This window comes from Syngnathus scovelli, chromosome 2 (genome assembly GCF_024217435.2).
Source record: "Syngnathus scovelli strain Florida chromosome 2, RoL_Ssco_1.2, whole genome shotgun sequence".
NCBI classification, from domain to species: domain Eukaryota; kingdom Metazoa; phylum Chordata; class Actinopteri; order Syngnathiformes; family Syngnathidae; genus Syngnathus; species Syngnathus scovelli.
The window spans coordinates 8,999,578-9,024,135 of record NC_090848.1 but is presented as its reverse complement, the minus strand read 5'-3'; the positions used below and the strand labels follow the sequence as shown (position 1 = coordinate 9,024,135).

The following is a 24,558-nucleotide window of genomic DNA, read 5'->3' as shown; positions in this document are numbered from 1 at the left end:
AAAATAATCAAATAGATGTTTTAAATATTTCATTATTAAATATGGAATTAGAAAAATAACTTGTAAAAATTACTTTTCCATCTTCTTATCCTGTTTGGGGTCACCTGGTATGCTGGAGCTGACATTGGGCAAAATGCAGACAACACCCTGAACTGGTCGCCAGCCAGTCGCAGCAAAAAGTGCGGTGGTGGCTGTCTCCTCAGATTCCTCCTTCAAAATGGGTCATCAAGGTCAAGAGAAGACATTGTGTGGATAATATGAAGTTGAAGCATAGGTTGCAAAGCTTTTGGGTTAGTGTTGCATTTGTGTGGGTTCCATCACAAATATGGGAATGACAAGGTGGCAGACAAGAATGCTAAAAAGAAATTCTTTTGTTAGAGATTATGCTACTCTATAGTCAGCCAGAGGGAGGACCAAAACTGCCAAAATCAAAAAAGTGAAGATAAAAGCCAATATAAAAACAATAAAATATAAACTAAAATATACATGAATTGATATTTAATTGTATTTATATTTTTTTGTATTTAATTCTGCATTTATTTTCCATATATATATATATATATATATATATATATACATATATGTATTTTTTTAATATATATTTGTTTACTTTTATTTTTGTTTATATTTTGATTGACAGTTTTGGTCATGATTTGCCACCTATGCATGCAATAGAGACATGAGAGCATGCATTCGTATTTTGTGTTTGTATTTTTATTTGGAAAAATAATGTGGTTAATTATTATTATTATATTATCCAGACCCACACTCTATTTCAGAAGGTGGCGGTAATGCACCAGAATTTTTTTTTGCCAACCGCCAAAAGAAAGAAGGAGAAAGTAAAAGAAGAAGAAACCTGCTCCGCTTTCCGCAAAAAAAAAAAATAATGATGGTGAGCGACGATGACAGTCGGAAATTAATTGAACTGCAGTGCAAAGAGAAGTTGCCTTTCGTGTTCTCTTTTCTTCCTATTTTCTTTTTATTGCCTTACCGAGTCTGCGCGGGGCACGCTTTGCCCCTTTTTTTCCCCCTGTTAGACCGCCACGGCTCGGTTCGGTTCATTGCCCGGGGGACTTGAGGTGAGCGCCGACTGATATTAGCTTAGCTAGCTGCTCGCCCGTTAGCGGACTTAAAGACTCATTGGCGGCCTAATGGAGGATTTCAAGTTGCTTAGCACTCACGCTGTATATTTAATCATGTCTTCAAAGTGGTTAACTCGCTGCGTTGCTCAGATGGTGATCGGGTTAGCATTTAGTCAACGCCATAGAAGTACTAAGCGATTCAACTTAATCAAGTGGGTATGATAAGAAGATTGGTCGATAAGACATGCTTCTTTTGATTTCCGTGCCTACGTTGAGGCTAAGCTAGGAGGGGCGAAGTTAGAGGTGTAAAAAAAAAAAGCTAAAAACAAAACACGTCTGCTGTCACATGTGTTGACTAGGGTAGCAAACAATATAGTACAATTGTGACAAGGAAATTGGAAATACACAAAAATGTTTTATTTATTTATGTATTCTTTGATAACACGTGTTTTGGCACTGCCCAAAAAAGGAAAATCGATGAGGAATAAGCAAGTTATGACTCAGTTTCAATTTGTTGCAGCACACTGGCCTTTTCAGTCTTATTTGGGGTTGCAACAGTAGCAGCAAATGCCAAACTGATGATTATCGGGCAGAAATGTCAATCATTGTTTTGTAAAGTAAAGGGAAATGTTTGCCAAAGACTTATTTTGAAAACTAAAAAACTCAAAAGGTAATCAAGTCAGCTTTCATGGAAGACCCAATAATTCTGATTTCTTCTTGTGAGGCTGAAATTCTGAGGATATAGAAAATATGAAGTTTGAAAAGTTCTCACCCTTTTATTAATGAACAGCAAAGCTGTTGGTTATTTGATAATCGATGCGTTGTCAATTAATCGATTAATTATTGTACCGCAATTTGACCATACTATACGTATGACCATACTTAGTTGCACGATCCCCATGTTCCACACATAACTCTTTTTTTTTTTAATTTTTATTAATGTTCCCAGCTTCCCAAGATGCTCGTTTACCACCTAAGACTTATCCTCATGAAGGCTACAAGATGTGTGATGTCGGTCATTTCCCAGACCACAACATTGGGGCTGTGCGTGGGATGAGGTAGTAGTTTGTATAGTTTTAGGATCACACCAGATCTGGGAGATGACTATACAGCCTACTGTCTTCCTCACGGCAACCAAAGCATCCTGTAGATATGACACGAGAGGCTGCCCGTGGATTGAAATACCTGTATTAGCTTGTGTTTATTTTTTTGGAGAATACATTTAAAACTTCAGGTGTACTTGCTAACAGCATCTTTAGGTCTTCTCTCTAAGAGTGAAAAGTCCCGATAATGTTTTTATGTACCCCAATCCGCTTTCATATACGCTTAAAATCATCCAAATAGTACATTTTTGACAAGAAGCTAGCCCATTTAGAATTCTTTCACACCAATCAGTATGTGTACCCTTAGGTGAAAATTTGCTTTTTTTTGCTATACTCTTGGTTTAAAAACAATACTCAATTTGAAAAGGAGACGTCGGTCTCAATGTATTTTTATTTTGTGATTGAATAAAGGTTGAAAGTCTGTGTGCTGTGTAAATGGTGTTTCCATTCAATAGCCTACTTTTTTAAGTCACTGTAAAGTCATGGCTCAGAGTCTGAATAATGTGATAAAACACTGCTTCTGGCATTTATTGCTTTTGGTCCATCTGAATAAACTTAAAAGCCTACTTCTGTGAATGCAATCATGTCATTAAATAGTTAAAAATAGACAGGTACATAAGCAACGACATTGCTCCAGAATACAGTATTTTCCATTTTCTTTTTTTGTCTCTTTTTAAATGCCTTGCTTTGTGATTTTAAATGCACCTTATTTGTTCATTTTTATCTCATTTTACTGCCAACTGTAAAAATAATTGTATAAACTTGGTGTATTCTCATTTTTAGGGCTCAAGTTCAAAAATTGAGTCATCAGAGTTTACGTGTAGTGACGCATCTAACCAAGACACGATCTTTGGCGCTGGTGACGTAACGGTTGCCTGCAATTCAACATGGCGAATATCCGGTGTGTCAAGGTGAGCAAAGGAAATCAAAACAGAAAAGAAACCTTTGTCGCGCACGTCTAAAAGTTGCATGTGTGTCAAATATAAAATTGTGTAGTGTTAGTCATCCCGGTTGTGCTCGTTTACAAGTTTTGCAGCCCCGGGCTAACATGTCCACGCTAGTTTGATGTTGTCACAAGCTCTCTTCATTCAACCAAAACTCCTAAAGGTGCCCACAAGTATGCCGGCTAGCCTTCTTTACGAATCCATCATTTCACTTTATACCTGGGGCAGCTTACGTCGATCGTCTCGCAGTAGTCAGTGTGACCTTGTGTTCACATAAATAAAAAAACTCACATTGCAACGTGACAAATTTCACGAAGCAATTATTTCCAATTCAGGTTCCTACTCTATCCCAAAACATCGTGTGTCTGCTGTTTGAATCTGAAATTTCAAATTACTACCCTATTTTTTAGTTTTTAGATGAGCAGCATTGTCAATAACTTTGATTTATAAGTTACAAAAAATACTCTGCCAGTCAGTAACTGATGTATAAACTACAAAAATTACTCTGCCAGTCACCAGAAGTGATCCACATTCTAGCATGTTCCTGAACTTTTTTTTTAATCTGGTGTGGCAACTATTACTATTATGCAGTGACTATCCCTTGTGGTTGAGTTTTTGATGGTTTTATATTTGGCGTTACTTTTAATGGCTTCCTCTACTTGCGGCCTCAGAATATGGTGGGCCTGGTGACGGGTGGGGCGTCAGGCCTAGGCCGGGCCACGGTGGAGCGTCTGGTGCAGAGTGGAGCGTCGGCCGTCATCGTGGACCTGCCGTCTTCCGAAGGATCAACGCTGGCGGCTGCTCTTGGAGACAGATGTGCCTTTGCTCCAGCAGATGCAAGTACACAAATGATGATGTCGTCTCTTTCATGGCTAGAAGGATGTTAGCCATAAGAACCAGGCTTGTAAATTCCAACCTTTCAAAGTTACAAACATTTAAGGGAAATTTCTGGTTTTAAAAAATGGAATAGTGACTCTAATTAAATTAAAATGCAGGTTGGTATTAGCATGATCCTGACACAGCGGTACCTTAAAATACGCCAGAATGAAGTCCTTGATGCTTGTTGAGCCTGAACTAGTCTTGTAAATTACATCTTTATTCCATGGAAAGTTTCAGGAAAGGTTCCATGCATGACACAAGCCCCTGTTGTCTCGCAGGTGACGTCAGAATCGGAAGTACAGTCTGCTGTGAACTTGGCACGAGAAAAGTTTGGCAAATTAGACCTGGCTGTCAACTGCGCCGGCATCGCCGTTGCAGTCAAAACGTACAACTTCAAGAAGGACGTCCCTCACAGCTTGGACGACTTTCAGCGCGTCATCAATGTAAGACCTTCGTTCAAAAGAAAATGTATCCAATGTATACATAATTTATCCCATTAAACACAATACACTGCAATTCAACATCAATAAAATTCAAGAACATTCTCTTTGGGCTTATATGATTCAGTGATATTCAGCAACACTTTGGTATTTACATCTTAAGGAACTAGCAATAAAGACAATAAATTGCTATTCATTTCATGCACTTTTGCGGAATATTTCTATATTAGGATATAAAGAACTATACACTCATATAAAGGTTTATATCAGTAGTATCTGGGATGTCAATGAAAGATAACAAAAAATCGATTGATTGTGATGCTGTTGAATTTGTGTTGTGCAGGTGAACATCGCAGGAACCTTCAACGTGATTCGTCTAGCTGTGGGAGCCATGGCCAAAAATGAGCCGGACGCAGATGGGCACAGGGGCTGCATTGTCAACACTGCCAGTGTGGCCGCCTTTGATGGGCAGGTGAGCATTCCATAAAGATGACAGCCACTTGTCACGTTACTGTCTTGGTGCTCAAAATGGCCGCAGATTTGTTACATTAAGAATATTAAACAAGTGTGCCTTGGCGCCTCCAATCAAAACATTTAAAAGCTTGTATGCGTATAGAGTACTGACACTGTTGTACACGCGTGTTGCGTTCAGGTTGGTCAAGCTGCGTATTCGGCGTCTAAAGGCGGCATCGTCGGAATGACCCTTCCCATTGCGAGGGATCTGGCCCCGATGGGCATCAGGGTCGTCACTATAGCGCCAGGTAAGTAAACAAATGTCTTGATTATAGCTCCTGTGTTTGTTTTAAAATGAGGCCGCTGATTAACCATTAACGGGAACATTCGCTGCTTTCAGATTGGTCTTTGTTTATTCCAAATAATCCATTTGCAAGATCTGTGTATACTTTGAAAAACAGTCATCAACATTTTGGCTTATCCAACAAATCAAATAATTAATTGACAGATTAATCTATTATTAAAATAAGCATTAGTTTCAACCCCTCTATAAATTATATGAATTTGTTTGGTGGTCATTGGAATTTTCTGGAATTTCCCAGTGTGGGACCGACAATGGAACATCTTATTAAAATGTAGGAAATTGTAGGAGGTGTCTTTTGCCTGTAATCCACAAATTTCCTGCCCGCAGGTCTGTTCTCCACTCCCCTGCTGGCTGGACTTCCAGAGAAGGTGCGCTCCTTTCTGGCGCGCCAAGTCCCCTTCCCCTCACGTCTGGGCGACCCAGCTGAGTTCGCCCACTTGGTGGCGGCGCTAGCCGAGAACCCCATGATTAACGGGGAGGTCATTCGGTTAGACGGAGCCATTCGCATGCAGCCGTGAGTGCGGATGAGTGTGCGCACTTGCGCTGATTTGTTTTCATGGGAAAATGAAGAATGAAAGCAAGGCCCCTCTGAATGGGACAATATTTCTAGAAAGTTTTCAGTTCTGCCTAGTTGTTTGGTAAACCACTTTGAAAATAAAGCTCTGGTTTGGAATCTGGCTTTCTTTCAAATTGTCCGCAAGTCTCAAAACTGAGCAGTAGTACATATTAGACCTGTTTTTCTTCATAGCACTGCTTAAGAGTCAGCAATGAAGAAAATGAATGAGGGGTTCTTGAAGAATGTCATCTAAGATCAAATGACATTTTTATGTTGCTATGTCAGTTGACTTCACAATCAGTAGTGCTGGCCACCATGTAACTTCAACTTCAACTAGGGCTTTATTTGGGAGAGTACAAGAGCGATAAGTGACAATTGCTAAAAAGCATTAATTACATTTACATCATTTACAACATTTGCATTACATCTTTAAAAGCTATTAAAGATTCTCCAGCTTATTACAAAATGTACGTAAATGTAACTTTTCCCATTATCTCAAACTAGTTAGGTCAATCATCTGATTAAAAAAAAAACATTTGGTCCATTAATCCACACGGTGTCGCTGTCACAAAGTTGTCACAAGCGGTGCTCAGAAACCTACGCGTCTTTTGCGGGCAGAAAACAAAAATATATTTTCCAATATTTTACCCAGTAATGCATATATACCTTTTTTAATTTATGAATGACGAAATGAAATTATCAAAACATTCATATAGGTCACAACCAAACAATCCTTGACTGGATCTCGGGAGATGTTTTATGTTTTTTATTTGGATATAAGGAGATGTTTTATCTCGGAATTTTGTTTCTATTTATTTGTTCATTTTGATTTCTTGTTTTTGAATGTACTTTTCTGCACATGTTTAGTGATGCTTAGATTTTGAATAGACATTCCACCTTTCCTTGATGAAAATTTGAAATGTAACGCGAGATTTGGAAAAGTTGGGAGATGATGACAAAAGCAGCAGCAGTAGAAGAAGAAGAAAAAGAAGAACAAGAAGAAGAAGAAGAAGAAGAAGAAGAAGAAGAAGAAGAAGAAGCGGTTTGATTGGAGGAAAGGAAAAGGTTGATCAACAAAAATGGCTGAAGTGATCGAGCTGCAGAAACTCAAGGTTGGTCGTGCCACTCATTGACTACAATTACCCAGCTTTGATCGGTTATTGTGGAAGTTGTTTGGATGATCTCTTCGATGTCCCCTGTAGGAGTGTCGAAAAAAACAAAGTGGTTGGGCTGGTGCAGCTAACGTATCGAATGGCTGCTAATGCTAAAGCTAAGCGTTAGCATGTGATCACGTTGTCTTGAGCTTTCTGCGCCCAAGCTCAAAACGCACCGGTTACGTTTAAAAAATACCTTGAATGTTTCAATTCAATTAAACTAAAACACAACTTCAATCACAAGTGCCACTGCGTCAAGATTAAAAGTTTGGCGTCATATGAAATCGTGAGGCGGGTATCTCAAAATGATTTTCTTTGCCGCCGGGTCGGCAGACTGCCAGTGGAGCAATAAATAAGGTGTTATGAGGGGGGGGGGGCGGGACTTGCTCGCAGTCTTTCAAACTCGCGAACTCAATGGGTTTACAGAAAAAAATACACAATATTGATTTTTTTTTTAATTTGTGAAACATTTTCTGTTGGGTTTAGCTTGCTGAGCTGAGGCAGGAATGCGAAGCCCGAGGTCTTGAGACCAAAGGCAACAAGGGGGACCTGATCGCACGTCTGCAGGCCTTCCTAGATGAGCACGGTAAGCTAAAAGTTGCTGTGAGAAAAAATACTTGTACGCCTGAAGTAAATCTTAGACGACAGATTAATTTGTAAATTTTGGTCCATACGATTTTATTGGTGGACATTTAGAATTTACCAGATTAAGTTTTAGCGTTGAGGAGATATGTTGCGCAACAATCAAGTTCTTTTCAAGTTACTCTCATTTGTGGGTGTTTTTCCCCCACCAGATAATCAAATTTTCAAAATTCTTGCTACGTTAATCTTAGGTTGAAGCGGTCAATCCAATTACAGGATTTTGTCAGTGTTCATTTTTAAGAACTTTTGTCACCTTGCTAGATTCTGTCACCCACCGGTGTTTTGTAGTATTTCTGTCATCCTCATGAAAACCACAAATGATTTTGTGTGGCTGACATTTTGTGTTTTATGTCTTTGATATGTTATCACACAAGCCACCGATGAAGAAGAGGATGTGGATGATGTGCTGGCGGATGACACTGTGGTAACGTTGCCAGTCGGCAAAGTTAACTCATGCCTATACTGTCTGATGTTGGGTTTGTGACTGTTTCCGTTTGCGTTAAAGGACTTCTCAAAAGGCGAGATTGTAGACAACGGCAAAGATGTCAAAGAATTGGAATCTCCCGTGGCAGAGCTGTGAGTTTATTCTAAATGTCCTCTTTTTTTCCTCTGTGTTTTAGTTAAAAATAGAAAAATAATCACAGGAAGGCTTGGAGGAGTTGCTAAGTAAATAGTTACAAATGTATCGATTTGGTTGAGCTGACTCCTTTTGTCAAGTGGCTCCTTTGTTTGCAGCAATGTTGTTAGTGGAAGTGGAGTAGAATTGTTTTCTAAATGTTTTAAAATTCAAATAAGTGTTTTTTTTTCTCACATCAGTCTTTTTCCTTTCTTTACGTGCTTATTTTTCAGGCCCACTGAGAAAAAGATAGTGAAGATATGTCCTCCAGCTGCTGGCGAAGTATGACTTGGATCCAGAACTATCTTTTTTTCCCCATCACTTGTTACACAGCCTCACATTTATCAACAATTGTAATCTTCTGTTGAGCAGCGGCTACAGAAACGCGCTGAACGCTTCAATCTGCCTGCATCAGCTGAAGACAAGAAGGCCCAGCGTGCGGCCAGGTGAGACCCAGTGATTTGCCTACTGACTATTAAGTTTGGTCTTTGTCAAAACATGGATCAATTTGTATGTTCACGGGAAGAACATTTGGCCATAGGGGGATGGGTGCTAGTTGAAAATATGCAAGTGTTCATATGTCATATTGGTTGGGTTTAGACATTCTACATTTTTGTTTGTATAAGTTTAGCATGTCGCTTGTCTTGTATAAGGGTAAAGGTTAGGTAGTACACGGGATTTCAGAATGGGAATTTATTTTTATACCACATGTGAAATGCTAAGGTCCATCTGTCATTTAAAGTGTTTTTATTTGTTCTGGTCTAACATATTTTTTGCTGGTGTGCTTGCATTTCTAGGTTTGGCTTACCGATCAGTGCTTCAAGTTCATCCACAGGTGTGTATGATGACTCTTTGGCGCTACTCTGCTGTTCGTCATGTACAAGCAACCTGCGACACCAATCATTTCCTTCTCCTGCTCAGGCACCGCCATGGCCAAAAACATGCCGGTAAGTGTCGCCCTGCGGGTCACACGACACCGATCTCGCCTTATATTCTTTTGATGCATTGGCACCCTTTTCTTTTATATGCGTGTGAAAACTTTTGGCGTCTGTCGCAGGTCAACGTGGATCAGCTGAAGAAGAGGGCGGAGAGATTCGGCATGAACGTGTCGTCAGTTTCGCAAAAGGTGACACGACCTCATTCTGCAGCAAACTGAGGGCTACGTGGCGATGTGGCCAAGCTGCACTCAACACTCGTTCAGGGCGTGGGCTAGTACCACAACATTTTATGAGTGGCTGAGACTCGGTCACTTGTTTTGCGGCCATTCAAAATTTGAATCACAGTTAAATGATGTGGCGACGTCTCAAATTTTTACCCATTCCAAATTCAGGGAAGCGATCATACAAATGAAAAATCATTTGAGCCTTCTAACTGATAGAAATACAATTGTGTTTTATAGTAATACTTCACTATGTTTATAGTTTAAGTTGTACCAGTGAGTGAAAGGGCGAAGCTTGTGATTAAAAAAAATAAAAATATGCCAACGACGTATGTACTGCTTCAATGACATTCAAATGAATGAATTTCAATTCATTTCAATCTGCAAAATGCATGAATTAATTCTTTGGTGATGGTATTCCGCTCATAAGTGAAGGGGTTTATTTGGATGGGAAGTTTTAAATGTTGAATGTTTTCGTCGTCTACAGATGGAAGCAGATGAGAAGCTGATCAAGAGGAAGGAAAGGTTCGGCATCCTAACAGGCGGCGCCGTGACTGGCTCCGCGGACGTCGAGGTAACTTTGTTTTTCTGATGGTTGTCGATAGTTGAACCTGTAAATATGCTACCAGGGATGAGCCCAATTCACTTTAATATCATGTCAGATCCAATTTTGACAATGTTATACCCTTAACAACAATTAAGAGCCGAAATTATTTTAGCCATTATACGCAGAGAGATTTTAAAAATACAAATAAATGTATAGGTTCAAAATAAAAGGGCAGAAGCAAACATTTAAGAATTTAGGCCCTCCACAATATTCTTGTGTTATATTTGTAAAATAAACAATTGTATTTATTCATAACAAAATAATAGAATTTTTAATGATGCAGAGATTTAAAAAAATAAATAAAAAGGGGGTTTCTGGATATTTATTTTTTGTTTATAGTGAATGTGTGACAAACACAGCAAGAAGTTGAGTCTTGACTGTAGTCCACCCACTGATTGTTCATCTTGTGTATGTATATGTTTTTCCCTTTTTTACCCCCCAACAGGCAAAGAAAGTGAAGCGTGCTGCTCGATTTGGAATAGTGTAAAGAATTGTTTTGTTTTATTTTAGTTTTTTTGTGTTGTTTTTGACATTCAGTCAGGTCGCAGACTGTGTCCTTGTTAATCAGGTTTTTAAAAAAGTGTTGTTACTGGACAAAAACTGTTGAAGTAGTGGAAATGGAAAGAACTTTTTTTTTTGCCTGCTTATACGTAATAGTTTTATCTGCCTTTTTCTACTGTTTTCTTTCACACTTGACAAATGTTAGAAATTGAGTGACCATGACTGATAACTTAAGTTTATCTTTACTATTTTGTTACCTATTTTTATCATTGTCAAATCTTCTTGCACTCTATCTGAATGAACACAATTTCAAGCACGCAACCATGTTTCCATTCTTAGCATGCGCATCTGTTTACTGGCAGATTTGGACAAACGACATTAGTTGTGTTCAAAATACACTTCGAGATTTTTCGTTTGTTCTCCAGTCTGGAATTATTGAGTTTGGCAATCCGAACAGTTTAATACATTTCAGGCATTTTGAGAGTAGACGTCTTTTTGATTATGACACCAGAGAAATTTGTGTGAATTCTGACCAAATAAAAATTCAACTACTCATGATAGTTAATGTAACGAGGAAAATTTGGCAGGGGATGCTGTAACTTTAATACATTCAGGCCATGTCCCGAAAAGAACCCAATGGGGTTTCCTTTTTAAAAAAAAAAAAAAGTTGATTGGAGGGCAACAAATGTTTTCAATCACTTATTAGGATAAAACTAGGTCTTTTTGTGTTGAAATGTAATTTTGATGCCTGTAACTGATGGTCATTGCCTCGGTTGGTTGTTCATTTTATAAAATTAAATCTTTTGATTAAAAAAAAAAAAAAATTCTGATACTGGCTTTGTCAGATTTTCTTAGTGTTTGCATGCAGTTATAAGCAATATGTCAGGAGTGTCTCAGCACTGGTTTTCACGTCAACACCCAGGTTCAATGATACCAAAGCCTCCAATCACATACGACAGTCTTTCTAGAAGTGGCCATGCCCCTTTGAATTACAGGGAGTAACATTTGCCTGCGATTTTCAGACGGATTGGAACAGTTCGAGCAGAATTTATTTTGGCTCGTAGAATAAAAACCTTTTGCCACATACTAATGTAAAATAATAGTTATTGATTAAAGTAGGTCCAGAATGTACAATTGTCTTCTTGCAATGTTCCAAAAGTAAAAATACAATTTTGTATTCTCCATTTCACAACAGCTGGAGCTGCAACAAAGCGATTTAATTTAGCAACGGGACAACCACAAAGACAGTGAAAACGGGAAACCACAAATGTATATACTGTATCAATATTAAAATATAGCTCTTATGAGTGATTGGCGTTATGGTTGAACCTCATAGATCATGGCAGCACTGTACTTTATGTAATGGACCCCTGCATTTTGCAGGCGATATGGACAGTGCTGGCCTGTAAATAGCAAGAATTGTTGAATAATTGATATTCATTACAAATGCAGTGACGAAAGAAAAGAGACAACCCTCCAAAACTCTTGAATAAACATAATTTATCCCCAGTTGGTTTTCATGACACCCCCACACATATTTTTTTTAAGAATCAAAAAATATTAAATAAAATATATACATTTTATAATGTTTTATAATATATAAAATTATTTTGAGTAGGAAACCCCCCAGTTTGCGAGAATATTTTTATCCGCAGATGCCGAACCGCGGGTATACGGGATTGCTTGTTTTTACGAATACCTGCTGGTGGTGACACGAGAAAGCGCCCCCCTCGCCCCCTCCCTTGGCCTGTTTGGGCGTGACGCATTTCCTGTGACGTGCCGCAATTTTAAACTGTCCCCCTCGTCAGTGATGGCGGCTTCGCTTCGTAGTCCCCCTGCAAGCTGCAACAACAAATGGTACTACAACCGGCAAGAGATCGACAACAACCCTTCTCGGCGAGCCGGGCTTGACCCGGATAAGGAGCTGTCGTACAGGCAACAGGCGGCTAACCTGCTGCAGGACATGGGGCAGCGGCTCAACGTGTATCCTTTTTAGCCGCCGCGTTAGCCGCCTGCGCTCGTTAGCTAACCAAGCTAGCAAGCGACTCGGTCGGGAGGATTTCTTACTTAATGCTTCTCGTGTGCATTCGTATGCTTGCATCGCGTCAGCTGGAGCGTTTTCTCGCCGCGATTCGTCCCTCTCTTGTGGCTTAGGCTTAAGTAACGTGCCGTCTATTTTTGTTTTGCTGCTGCAAAGGCCTTGGGCCTTTACGTTAGCACGTTTTCGTTAGCTTTAGCTCGCGCACAAATTTCACTTTGTTAGGAGCCCGTAGACTTCACGTTTGACTTCAGGAAGATTTGCCTTTTAGCACAATGTTTGGTGCACTTTTTTTTGTCTGACGTTAAGTTGTTTTTACAAGTAATATAGAGTGAAGGAAATTTGTTTTGATTTGCAGCGCTTTAACCTAAGACTGTTATCAATCAAGTACTATGCGCGTACAGTTTCCAAAGTAATTGATTTGCAAGAGACCAGGATCAACAGATTATTTTAGAATGATTACAATGACATGTATCATTTTCTGGTGACAAATAGTTGTTGCTCCTTTAAAACGTCTTAACGTAAAGATCCCAATTCATTGGGGGTCAAAGTTTGATGTGGGACCCTTTGTGTTGAATCAGAGTTTCAGTAAATTTCGCACAGGTATGAAATTGATAGAGTTCCGTAAATTGGCCATTGGTGATTCCAAAAAATGTGTGTTGATTTACTGAATCTAAAAACATTTTCCATAAGAATAGAAAAATATATAATACAAATTGCATGGATTTGACAACTGGCCTTACTCACCCAGAGGTTTTTGAGGGGCATCTGTAGTAGTGGTGGGAAAAGATCACAAACGTGTCTCCACTCAAAATTGCATGATCAAGAGTCGCCTATTAGCTGTCCATTACTCGTCGCCAAAAAAATAGAGAAAACAAGATGGGAGACAATGCTTTTTAAATAACTTGTGGTTCAATGTTTATGCTACTTTCCTTAACAAGCACGTATCAGGTCCCAGCTTACAATTAATACAGCCATCGTGTACATGCATCGCTTCTACATGGTCCAGTCATTCACCAGATTCCACAGAAATGTGAGTATGCTACTTGTGTGATTCATAGCACGTTTTCCTGCCGTCAGATTTCACTTTCTGAATATTGAAATCATTGGGGCTCTTTTTTTGTCTCAGGTTATTTCTCCTGCTGCTCTTTTCCTGGCCGCCAAGGTTGAGGAGCAGCCCCGAAAGCTGGAACACGTGATCAAGGTGGCCCATGCCTGTCTCAATCCGCAGGATCCCTCACCAGATGTACGCAGTGATGTAAGTTTGAGATTGTTAAAAGTCTCCCCTTTGTGCCCCGCGCACTCCTGTATTTACCCAACAGGGTACGGCCGTGTCCTCCGGCCTGCGTCAAATAGACCTCTGCAAAGGTTTTGCGTTGTCCTAAGCAGCACATGTCAAAACCCTTAACTTGCGGTCATCCAACGTTTCTAAAAGATGGATGGAGGAAAGTCAGCTCCTGAAGATCGCCTCCAGAAACCGTTGAGATGATAATTTGACGTGACTAAAAGCAAACTGCATGACCGGCTGATCTTGTGTATGGACGGATAGCGGCCTCGCAGTGAGTAATGTGCCTGTCCTCTCAACCTCAGGCCTACCTGCAACAAGCCCAAGACCTGGTCATTCTTGAGAGCATAATACTCCAGACCTTGGGTAAGTTGGGAAGGAAAGCCCGGCTCCCTTGAATTGTCCGTCCCTCCCTGTCATTCTCAAGAAGTAACCTGTTTTGACCTTTGTCCAACAGAAAAGTCATACGCCGTTGGCGACGCTACAAAGTCATGTTCATGCCTCATCAAGCCACTGAACTAGCCAAATCCTTGCAGTCTCATATGTTCTCTTTTTATTTTTTCTTTATTCATTTGAAGCCATCTGTTTGGGGAGGAGGCCGCGTCATCGGGCATGCTGTTCTCAATAAACTCCGTTTTTTCCATTTAGGACAGAATGTTAGTGGAAGACGCCATGCAAATCACAATTAACTCTTGTTTGGGCAAACGCAGGATTCGTTTTTTGTGCCGTTGAATTGGAGTGCGCCTTATTCGTGATTGGCGGCCGCAGTTGACTCATTCCTTTTTTCTGTTTTGTCCTCTGTTCTTGCAGCATTCGAAATCACCATTGACCATCCGCACACGCATGTTGTCAAGTGCACCCAGCTCGTCCGAGGTGAGCATCGAATGGCCCTTTTGATACGTTTTTGGGATGAGGCAGAGGGCATGCATACGTGCTTTTGTGTTGTTGAACAGACTCAGATGTTAAGTATACTTTTCTGGTGTGTTGTTGTTTCAGCGAGCAAGGATCTGGCGCAAACATCTTACTTCATGGCCACCAACAGGTATATTCCTCGTTCGTGTGTTCCAGGTGTTTTGAAAGAAAAATCCATTCAACGCAGTATACTGAATTTGTGAATATTTTTTTTCCCTCCCCCGCCCTTTCTTTCTCCCTTTGCTATTGTCTTGCTCTCGTGGGTTCACGCTGCCGCACAGTCTCCACTTGACCACCTTCTGTCTGCAATACAGTCCGCCTGTTGTGGCTTGCGTGTGCATCCATCTGGCCTGCAAGTGGTCCAATTGGGAGATTCCCGTGTCTACGGATGGCAAGCATTGGTGGGAATATGTTGACCCCACAGTAACCCTCAAACTACTGGATGGTATGTGCACCAAAGCTTCTTGTAGACTAGCACAATGGTTTGAAGCAAGTCACAAATAGGTTTCTACAAAAAAAATCTGGTTAATATCTGATTATTTCTCAACTTTGACCTCTGCCACTTGGTGAAGACTCTTCTCAGTTGCCCAATGAATTTCATTTGGCAATATCCAGTAATGGCCTTTGACACGGCTTCACTTGCCCTAAAAAATTCACTTAAGATGACTGTGGCTCAGTTGGTTACACGGGTCGTCCAGTGACCAATAGGTCGGCAGTTGGAATCCCGACTCTATATTTCAATGTATCGAAATGTGGGAATACTATAGACCAATGTGTGGCTTTTAATTGTATCCAGCTGACTGTTTTCCCCCATTTCTTTGTTCAGAGCTCACGCACGAATTCCTGCAGATTCTGGAGAAAACGCCCAGCAGATTGAAGCGGATTCGCAACTGGAAGGTACATCACCATCATTCCGTTTTCTGGTCCTGTTTTCTGCCTGGTGCCGTTTCTTTTTCTTTTTTTTTAAAGTCACATTTAGTCATGGACAATTTTGTCTTGGACTAGGTTCCATAAGAGTGATGGCGCACAATCTTTACGTGTGGTGTGCTGTTTTGACTTTGCTGCTTCCCCATGTGTGGTTTCTAACAAACATTCTCTTCAAATGGAAAAAAAAACCAACCTTGGTGTTGATTGAACCAGGCCTTAATGTGTGTAAATCTCTGGTTTATTCCCGTGAGCTTTTATAAACTTCCACGGAAGGTTTACAGCTAATTGCGCAACCCTACTTAGCAGCCTGTCTGTTATTTCTTCTCAGGCAGGAGGTCAGACGCCAAAGGCCAAGCCAAAGGTCCAAGAGGAGGGAGACCAGAGGGACACTATGATGAGCATGATCTCCATGGCCTCGTCTGAAAGCACTGTAGCGGGCCTGATGAGCCTCTCGGCACCGGCATCGGACAAAGACAGGGGGACGCCTGGCAGCGCGGCCACCTGGAGTGGAAAAAGTCAAGGGGGTGCCGAGCAGTCCAATCACGAGGTCCACACTCCCGCCAAGGTGTCATTAAGCGAGTACCGTGCCAAGAACGCTGATGTCCTGGCCGCGCAGAAAAGGAAGTTGGAGAACATGGAGGCCAGCGTGAAACGGGACTATGCCAACGCTGCCCAGGTTCTCATTGGTCAGCAGCAAAGGAAGGAGAAGCAGCAGCAATCGGGCTCATCTTCCTCAAACCTGGCCAACTCATCGCCAATTATTCTGAAGATCCCCCTGGAGAAGGAGAGACACGATCGAAGCTCTTTGAAAATGAGGTTCCCCGCGGCGGGCGCGGGTGGCGCCAGGGGGCCGGAGCAGGACATCAAAGTACGCATTCGCGTGCCCGAAAAGCAAAGGGGGAGCTCAGCCGAGGAAGGCAAGAGCAGGGACAAGCACAGGGGGGAGCGCTCCAACCACCACCACCATCACCACCACCATCACCCTTCCTCCAGTGGCGCCTCCCTTTCCTCTTCCCACAAGCACTCGTCCACTTCCAGCGGCGCAGCAGGAAGTGGCAAGAAAGCCCCCAGTGACTCGTCTCGAACTAGCTCGTCGTCGCGCAAGAGGACATATCCGCAGGAACCTTTGGCGGGATCCCATTCCGCTTCCAAAGTCAGCAAGCTTTCTCGCAATCCCTACCAGCTGCCGTCCCTGTCTTCCTCATCTGACATCCTCCCCGCGCTGAGCCTCCCGCACCACCCCCCGGGGAGCTACTCGCACCCCAAAGGCGACAAGACTGACACCAACGGGCACGGTGCAACGGGTGGCGCCCAGTCCAATGAGTACCAGGACACTTTTGAAATGTTGAACTCTCTTCTGAGTGCGCAGGGGGTGCAGCCCTCACAGCCGTCCATGTTTGACTACAGATCTCAATACGGGGACTACAAGTACTCCGGCGGGTCCCGGGGGAGCAACAGCAGACCTCCACCCCTGCCTTCAGATCCCCCGCCCCCGCTTCCACCCTTACCCAAATGACTTTCTGCTGTCTTTTACGCTTGTTTTTTACAAGTCAATATAGTAGGAGCCTCACTCACAATCATCGTATGTGACAGAGGACTTTTGGAATGTTTTATTTCTTACTGACTTTTACAAAAAAGGCTTGAAAAGCTTTGACATGTCCCCAGGAAGGTGTAGCTATTATTTTTAGCTTCAATTGTTGTTTATGTTCCCCCATCGGGTTCTAGAGGAAATTAAAGATATTAGATTAGATTTCCAAATGTCCACCAGGTTGTTTTACAGTTTTTGATTAGTGTTATTTATTGCTTGATATTTTTTTAAACATATTTTTTCCCTTCAAATGCTACTCATTTTTAATCTTCCTCCTGATCAACAATGAATACTGCATAGAAGTCTATCTCCAAAGCAGCCCTAGCCCAAAAAGATGGGTTTGGTGGTCTTGATTTTATTTGCTACATTTGATAAATGTATGCACAGATTTTAAAACCGTACATGAAATATTTTTACATTTTGTTAAAAAAAGGTGTAAATTATATCAGTCTTTTTATTGTATGAGCGTTGCAGTCATTGTTTTAAATGGTTGTAAAAAATGATTTTAAGCATACTTATTGACAGAGAAGATATGTTTAGGGTCTAATAATTCTTAAATGCATTGTGCTGATATTGGCACACAGATGCAAACGATTTTGAATTGTTTGTCCTCTGTATTTTTCTCGTCATGTTTAGAGTCACAATGATGGTGACCATATCAATTTATTGATTAACCAACTGTTGTTGGCGGTCTCTAATATAGGCATTCCTTTTTTGGGAGTGTTTTTTTTTTTATATAAAGCAGAAGTCCAGTGAATCCCTGTGCGTTGATGATGGGGTGGTCATCTTCTAGTTGATGTCTTGTGCTATTTGCATTGTACATTCAACTAACCTGTTCAGCTCCAAGGTATGTTTATCTATCAAGAATGTTTTTCTGTGAAGAGAAAGAGATGGATGTTTAATCATCTGGATATCTGCTCCATAATAGGATTAGTCCCATTTATTGTGTGTTTCAACAATTAGTTTTCAGCTGGACAAAAATTGACCTCTGTTAACTTTCATTTGTTTTACTTTGTGCATATGCTTCATGGTTTGACAGGTGAACAAACATGTGTTTTAATCACATTTATTTTGTAATTCTTTGAAGAGAGAAAATGCACTGAAATGTTGCACTGCACTTGCGGTTGCAAGTGCGAAATTAACTTCAAATAATGAGGTCAACAAAAAAAATAAACGAAATATTACAACTGCCATGCAACACAGCAATGCAAATCACTATTTACCAGAGCTTTTTCTGCATCTTGGGATCTTGTAATATACACAGGACTGGTCATGAATAATGTTAGTGGGAATTCTTCCAGGTATCCTGTTGTATGTGAACACTTGTTTTTACTTTTTTTTTTTCATTTTAAAGTCAATAAATACTTTAAGGGAATTCTTTTTCATTTTTTTCGCAATTTTAATGACAAAAACATACAAACCGTTTGCCATTTTTATTAGAACAAGTGAGGTAGACGTAATGAGACACTTGGACCAATCGGAGTTCGTGAGAGGCGGGCTCTAGTCAACTGTTGTCGTTGGAAAAGTGCGGCTTGCCTTCATTGTGCTTCAGCTGCCTGGTACAGCAGATCATCAGAGCAGAGGTACGTGACGTACTTATTCGCTTTAAATAAACAGATAAACTCGTTTTACTGTCATGGATACACTTATCGCCTTTCATAAGATGTCACTGAGATTCACAGGCATAGCAGAGCGCAAAATGTTGGCTGCAAGGTGAAGATAACAAGCTTTAGCTTAGCTACGATTAGCAACTCCCAGACAAAGATGGCGCTGCCGCCCGAGAGTGACGCAGTGTTTAAAAAAACCAAAACAACTTTATTTACAAGTTGCTCACGTACAGTAAATTCAAAACAAGTGTAAAAACTGCAGTATATCTAGAATAGAATTTAGTTCAAACATTAATTGACAAGGGATAAACAAGCCAGGGTACAAGTATCAATTTTGAAGCATTTTAATGAAAATGGTTTGACGCATTAAGCGTGACGTAGATCTTAAAGGCGGGCCGAAACGCGGCGTGCTTGGTCGAACCTAATGGGAGAAACCACCGAGCAAAACACACCGATTTTCGTCTCAATTTTCTTGTTTAGTATTCACCAGTCTTCAACGCCTTCCTACGTTTGTTGGCATAATCTGAAGACGTTTTGTTCAGTTCAGTGTGGAAAGACACCTGCCGTGCTACTGTATGTAAAACCGACACGCTAAACTTATTGCATTGGTGCCGTTGCAATATAAAGTTCACGTATAGGGCGGCCAATTAAGTGAGTACCCAACCCTTGATGGGGAATTGCATGGGTACATCAGAAATGTCATTGTATTCTAAACAATGTAACTTGAGGTCGTACTTTCAGTGGTCACTGACCGCGAGTCCCCCGTCAAACGTGATCACAGCAGAGGCAGGGTTTTAGTGCACCTGCCGTCTTACTTCCGGGTTGGATAAATAGCCACCAAAGTAACTCATATTTCAAAACAAACTAATCAGCCCCAATGTTATAGAAAACAAAATGCAGATATAACTTCTTATTTTGGGGGGTAATTTGTTAATTTATTGTTGCACCTCTACCATCAACACAATTTATATCCTGCACATTCATGCCAACATGTGATTAACTGGATACAAGATAACAGACAATGCTTTAAATGACCATGGGTTTGGAAGGTGTTATGGAAATGAAATGTATGGATTTGTTTTTGGTACTTTTAATCTTGTCCATCTTAAGTTGTTATGAAACTGTTTGCAGCATGGCGATGAACAGGATTCGAATCCACGTCTTGCCGAGCAGCCGCAACCGGCTGACACAGCAGCCGACGCGTCCGCAGGAGGCTCAGACTTGTGCCTTCTTGCAGCGGCCGTGCTCGCAGCCCCGCCTGGATGGCTTGGAATTCTGCATTAAACACATTCTGGAGGACAAAAGCGCCCCCTACAAGCAATGCAATTACGCGTCCGCTAAGAATGGCAAACGCTGTCCCAATGCTGCGCCCAAGGTCGAGAGGAAAGACGGGTAAGCGGAACAGGAAAAGTGACTTTTATAGACGTATAGAAGCATAAGTAACAAAATGTATTGTTTAAAAATGGCACTAATAAATAGAGTACACATTCGAAGTTGTTTAAGTCATAGTGTTGAGCAAATTACTTACAAAATGTAGTCACCTTTCCAAAAAAAGTTACTAGGGAAAGTAATTATTGCATTACTTTTTCAAAAATGTTCAATTATGTCAAAGAATTCTGCATTACTAAATGTGATCTAACCGCAGCTTTTTCACTTTTTTTTTTTTTTTAGTGTGACATTCTGTGCCGAGCATGCCCGCAGGAACGCCATGGCCCTTCGTGCTCAGATGAAAAAGGCGTCGTCCGGTCCGTCACCAGAGATGCTCTTGTCCCAACTGAGCGGATACAGCCGTGCCGAGACGCGTGGCCTCGATAGAGGTCACTCTGAAGCCAGTCGTATTCTCGGTAAACGCTTTTGTGTCCCATGTGGTGACAAGTTTTGCCACGCTTTGTTTCTACATTTCAGAACATAATTATTGTTCTCTTTTATTTTATTTTTTTTGTCCGTACTATTATATTGTGTTTGGGATGGCAAGATGTCATGTGTTTTGACCAGATGAGGACAGTCCAATGAGCGAGGAGGACCAGGGTCCGCTGGCACTGGACCAGACGTGGAGAGGCGACCCCGAAAGTGAAGCAGACAGCATTGATAGTGACCATGAAGATCCTCTCAAGTAAGAGTTTTGATGTTTTTTTCCTCTGTTGCCAAGCAAAGCCCTGAACAGGACGGTCTTAGAAGCTAATGTTGCCTAGTGGCACATTTTTTTACGAGTGAATCTTTTGAGAAGGTGAATGTTTCTTGTGCTGCTAAAATTAATGACGTACATTGAACAAAATGAGTAAAATGAAACCCTCGCTATTTCCATCGGGGGAGGCTAGCCCAAACCCTGACCCATAAAATGGCTGCTGACCAAAATGTTTAGAATTGCCCATGTTTGAACTGGTAATGTACCCCAAAACACTTGATTATGATGTTTAATATTTTAGAACATTATGCTTCAAGGGACCTTGAGAGGGTTTGATTTTGGAAAAAAATGCATCACACTTGCAAGGATGCTTATTTGCGTCACTAAATCTCAACCTGTAAAAATACCAATTACGACTTTCCTACTAGGCATTTTATTATGTTCACGTGACACAGTAAAATATAGGTACTCCCTTTTTTTAAATGCATACGGGAAAATAACTCCATCTTCAGTTTGGTCATCACTGATTGTACCATACATTAATTTTCAAGAAGCTAATAACAATCCAGACCGTTTTCTGCATCACCTTGGGAAGTTTACCGAACTGCTTGTCGGACCTCTCCTGGACTTTTCTGTCATTATGCTGTTTGCTGTTAAGCCAGCCAGCCAGCCATCAATATTTTCATCAGTAAAAATAGTGAGGTTAGATACATTTGATTTTTTTTTTTTTTTTTTTTTTTTTAAATGAATCACTGTAATGCTTCCTTCTGGAGCATAGAAGTTTACACGCAGATGAAAATCCGCTTAATTTTTTGCATCATTCATGACTCTGAGACTTCTGTAAAAGATTTTGGGACGATGATGTAACACCGGTGGTTGCTTTTGAGAAGTATTAAAAGCTTTTCGTAGGGCCGGGGGGGCTTGGCGTGTGCGCACATTGTGATGTAACGGCTGGCGCTCTGTGACGTATATTGCGTGCATAGACATGCTGGCGTGTACACGGCAGAGGAGGTGGCGCTCTTCACTCGAGAGAAACTCATCAGGCTGCAGTCCCTCTACATTGACCAATTCAAACGTCTCCAGCATCTGCTCAAGGAGAAGAAACGCAGATATCTACACAACCGCAAAATCGAGCACGAAACCATTGGTAAATATTGAGTTGTCGCCCATCACCTATCGCGTCTCGCAAGATGTCGCCGGCCCAACCGTGTGTTTGGTTTTCAACAACAGGAAGCAGTCTTCTGACGGGAGCCGAAGGCCTGTCCATGAAGGAGAGGGAGAATCTGAAAAAGCTCAAGGCTCTTCGTCGTTACCGTCGTCGCTATGGCGTGGAAGCTCTGCTCCACCGCCAGCTGAGAGAGCGTAGACAGACGGTGACCGAGGGGGCTCCTCAGGTGCTCTCCACTAACTGAGACGCATAGCAACACCTGCCAGGGCAATCTCATTTTTCTTTAGACAATCACACCATGTGTTTACATTAACTACTATGGACGGGGATTTTTCTGATAAGAGCACCAGGCGTGGTGTTTTTCTTCAAGTTTTCATCAAGCCTTGCCGTTGGCAAAAACAGTGGGCTTAGCGTCTTGTTGAAAAAGATTAGAGTCCAGTTTTGCCTCCATTCTCCAAGCTTTATTGTCCCATTCTGAACTGGAAAAAAAACAAAAACAATTGACTGATGCTGTTTCCCATTTTGTAGGTGCACACACGAGTGCAGGAGAAATGCATTTCCTTGGTGGATGGAAGTCGATGCTCGAATCCTTGCCTTCCTCTGACACGCCACTGTTTCTCCCGTATCCTCTCAAAAGTCTGGAAACCTTTGGCCCCATTGTGACCGACTGCTTGCAGTAGCTTCTGGTGCTTGAATGGGAGCCCACATGAACTCCTTCCTGTGGTCCGTTGGTTTGCCCTCACTAAACGAAGGGATAACCAACTCAGTAAGAAGGAACAAAGTCTTTTTTTTTTCTTGATTTCCACATTCACATTAACATGTCATAAGACATTTGAGAAGTTCCATCACTTACCACACACAGTAAGACTCTTTTGCCATCACAATGACGACTAGAATTGAATCTTCTGCCCAAATAACGTGACTCGTTATTTTACCCAAATAACGAGTCACTCAAATGCTGGGTCTGGTTGAAATGGCCACGTCATCTTTTCAACATGGTTCCAGAAAACATTCATTAAAATCTCTTTGTAGTGATAAGGGAGTCAAGAATGAGTATTTGGGAATGCCGTCACTGCTTTTGCAATCATTTCTGACTGCCTAATTTTAGAGATTCTGGAATTGGAGTCTTGGGTGGGGCGGTTAACGTTTTTGTGTGATTTTTTGGCCAAGAATAAAAAAAAATCTGGTTTAGATAAAACCCCTCCAAATTCAAGAAAAACAGTGCACCGGTCAACATATCATTCATCATTGAGCTCTTTCTGCTTCTGTTCGCCATTCATATTTGGGGGTCTTTTACCACCTGTGATCAAATGGTTTGTGGAATCACAAAGTGGCTGTCAGGCTCTTGGCATGATTCCTTTCTGGTCAACCGTTCAGCTAACCCTTGATGATGACACACTCAGACATTTTCCAGGACAGCAACCAGGTTCTTTTCAAAAGTTGTCCGGGCACCAAGGACGTCCCGTGTGAGCGTACGGTGCACATGGGCCAGTCGGACGATCCCCGTTGCCCTCTTCACCTCCCCCTCCCGCCACCCATGTACAGGCCAGAGTGGGAGCCCCCCCAGCAGGAGCATCCCAGCCCCGCTGCCAGAGAACTGTACCTGAGCGCTGCTGAGCTTCGGCCCACCGAGAGCCTTCCTCTGGAGTTCAGCGATGTGCGTGGAACGGCGTCCTCGAGGGGACAACGAGGAATACTTGTTGCCATCTTCTGCGTTTAATGGGCCCATCCGCCTCTTCTGCAGGACCTGGACGTGGAAGGAGACGGGACGCAGGGGCCGCCGTCCCCCCTGCAGTTTGACACTGCGTTGGCCCTGGAGGACCAGACCATTCGAGCCATTGCCGAGGCCCCGATGGATCTCCTAACCGCGGACGACCCGGATCAGGTAGACCTGGACCCGTCAGGACAGGATGACAACGACATTGCGGATGAGCAGGTTTGTTTCGGTCGCTCGCTTCGGCTCGGTTCCGAGCCTTTTCGTCTCAAATGACCCGGCCATGTTTTTCCTGCAGGTGGCGTCCGAGGCGTTGCAAGCCAAAGAAGACGCGCCCAGATGATTCTTTGTTTTCCAATCTGCAAAGACGGACGAACAGCCATTTGGAATATTTTCAACTGTTCACTGACTGCTCCTTGATTGGTCGATCCTGTTTACACGCATTAAACTGCACTCATCCTCATCCTGTTTGTCATTAATTGGGGTAGAAAATGTTTTCGATATTTACTGGCCACAGGAATAAAGCCAAAAACTGCCAGTAATTGGCACAAATTGTTTAGAATTATTTAAGCAGTAAATATACAACAATCTGATTGAAATCCATTTTAACATTCCAAACGCATCTTGCAACATCAATTGGCTTACAGCAGTCTTCATTCATTTGTTTTAATGCACAATTGGCCAAGACTTTCTC

At 41.7% G+C, this 24,558-nt stretch overlaps 4 protein-coding genes across 7 annotated transcripts; all 4 read left to right on the top strand.

Annotated features, from left to right (window-relative positions):
• Positions 1-877: 877 nt before the first annotated feature.
• Positions 878-5,938, top strand: hsd17b10 (hydroxysteroid (17-beta) dehydrogenase 10). Its single transcript, XM_049755790.2, has 7 exons — positions 878-1,079; positions 2,969-3,096; positions 3,801-3,965; positions 4,287-4,451; positions 4,792-4,920; positions 5,101-5,209; positions 5,593-5,938. Exons 2-7 carry the CDS (start codon positions 3,073-3,075, stop codon positions 5,781-5,783), a joined length of 783 nt encoding a protein of 260 aa, XP_049611747.1. The 5' UTR covers positions 878-1,079; positions 2,969-3,072; the 3' UTR covers positions 5,784-5,938.
• Positions 5,939-6,775: 837 nt separating this feature from the next.
• Positions 6,776-11,330, top strand: sarnp (SAP domain containing ribonucleoprotein). The gene is made up of 11 exons (XM_049755793.2): positions 6,776-6,933; positions 7,462-7,561; positions 7,992-8,041; positions 8,123-8,193; positions 8,467-8,515; positions 8,606-8,679; positions 9,031-9,068; positions 9,155-9,180; positions 9,291-9,359; positions 9,880-9,966; positions 10,445-11,330. The coding sequence occupies exons 1-11, from the start codon at positions 6,901-6,903 to the stop codon at positions 10,484-10,486; spliced, it is 639 nt and encodes a 212-aa protein (XP_049611750.1). The 5' UTR covers positions 6,776-6,900; the 3' UTR covers positions 10,487-11,330.
• Positions 11,331-12,270: 940 nt separating this feature from the next.
• ccnt1 (cyclin T1) lies at positions 12,271-18,625 on the top strand. Of its 3 annotated transcripts, none has more exons than XM_049755785.2 (9): positions 12,272-12,483; positions 13,490-13,571; positions 13,668-13,796; positions 14,129-14,189; positions 14,634-14,696; positions 14,811-14,865; positions 15,017-15,180; positions 15,562-15,632; positions 15,991-18,625. In XM_049755785.2, exons 1-9 carry the CDS (start codon positions 12,311-12,313, stop codon positions 17,176-17,178), a joined length of 1,986 nt encoding a protein of 661 aa, XP_049611742.1. In that variant the 5' UTR covers positions 12,272-12,310; the 3' UTR covers positions 17,179-18,625. The 3 variants fall into 3 exon arrangements, with proteins under 3 accessions (XP_049611743.1, XP_049611742.1, XP_049611744.1); XM_049755787.1 differs by having other exon boundaries at positions 12,273-12,483; positions 14,820-14,865; XM_049755786.1 differs by having other exon boundaries at positions 12,271-12,483; positions 14,634-14,865.
• Positions 18,626-18,697: 72 nt separating this feature from the next.
• Positions 18,698-24,327, top strand: kansl2 (KAT8 regulatory NSL complex subunit 2). 2 transcript variants are annotated; one of them, XM_049755789.2, is made up of 10 exons: positions 18,698-18,833; positions 19,989-20,249; positions 20,529-20,701; positions 20,853-20,970; positions 21,966-22,129; positions 22,213-22,376; positions 22,679-22,772; positions 23,554-23,807; positions 23,895-24,086; positions 24,163-24,327. In XM_049755789.2, the coding sequence occupies exons 2-10, from the start codon at positions 19,990-19,992 to the stop codon at positions 24,205-24,207; spliced, it is 1,464 nt and encodes a 487-aa protein (XP_049611746.1). In that variant the 5' UTR covers positions 18,698-18,833; position 19,989; the 3' UTR covers positions 24,208-24,327. The 2 variants fall into 2 exon arrangements, with proteins under 2 accessions (XP_049611746.1, XP_049611745.1); XM_049755788.2 differs by lacking the exon at positions 18,698-18,833 and adding an exon at positions 19,282-19,430.
• The last annotated feature ends 231 nt before the right edge of the window (positions 24,328-24,558 follow it).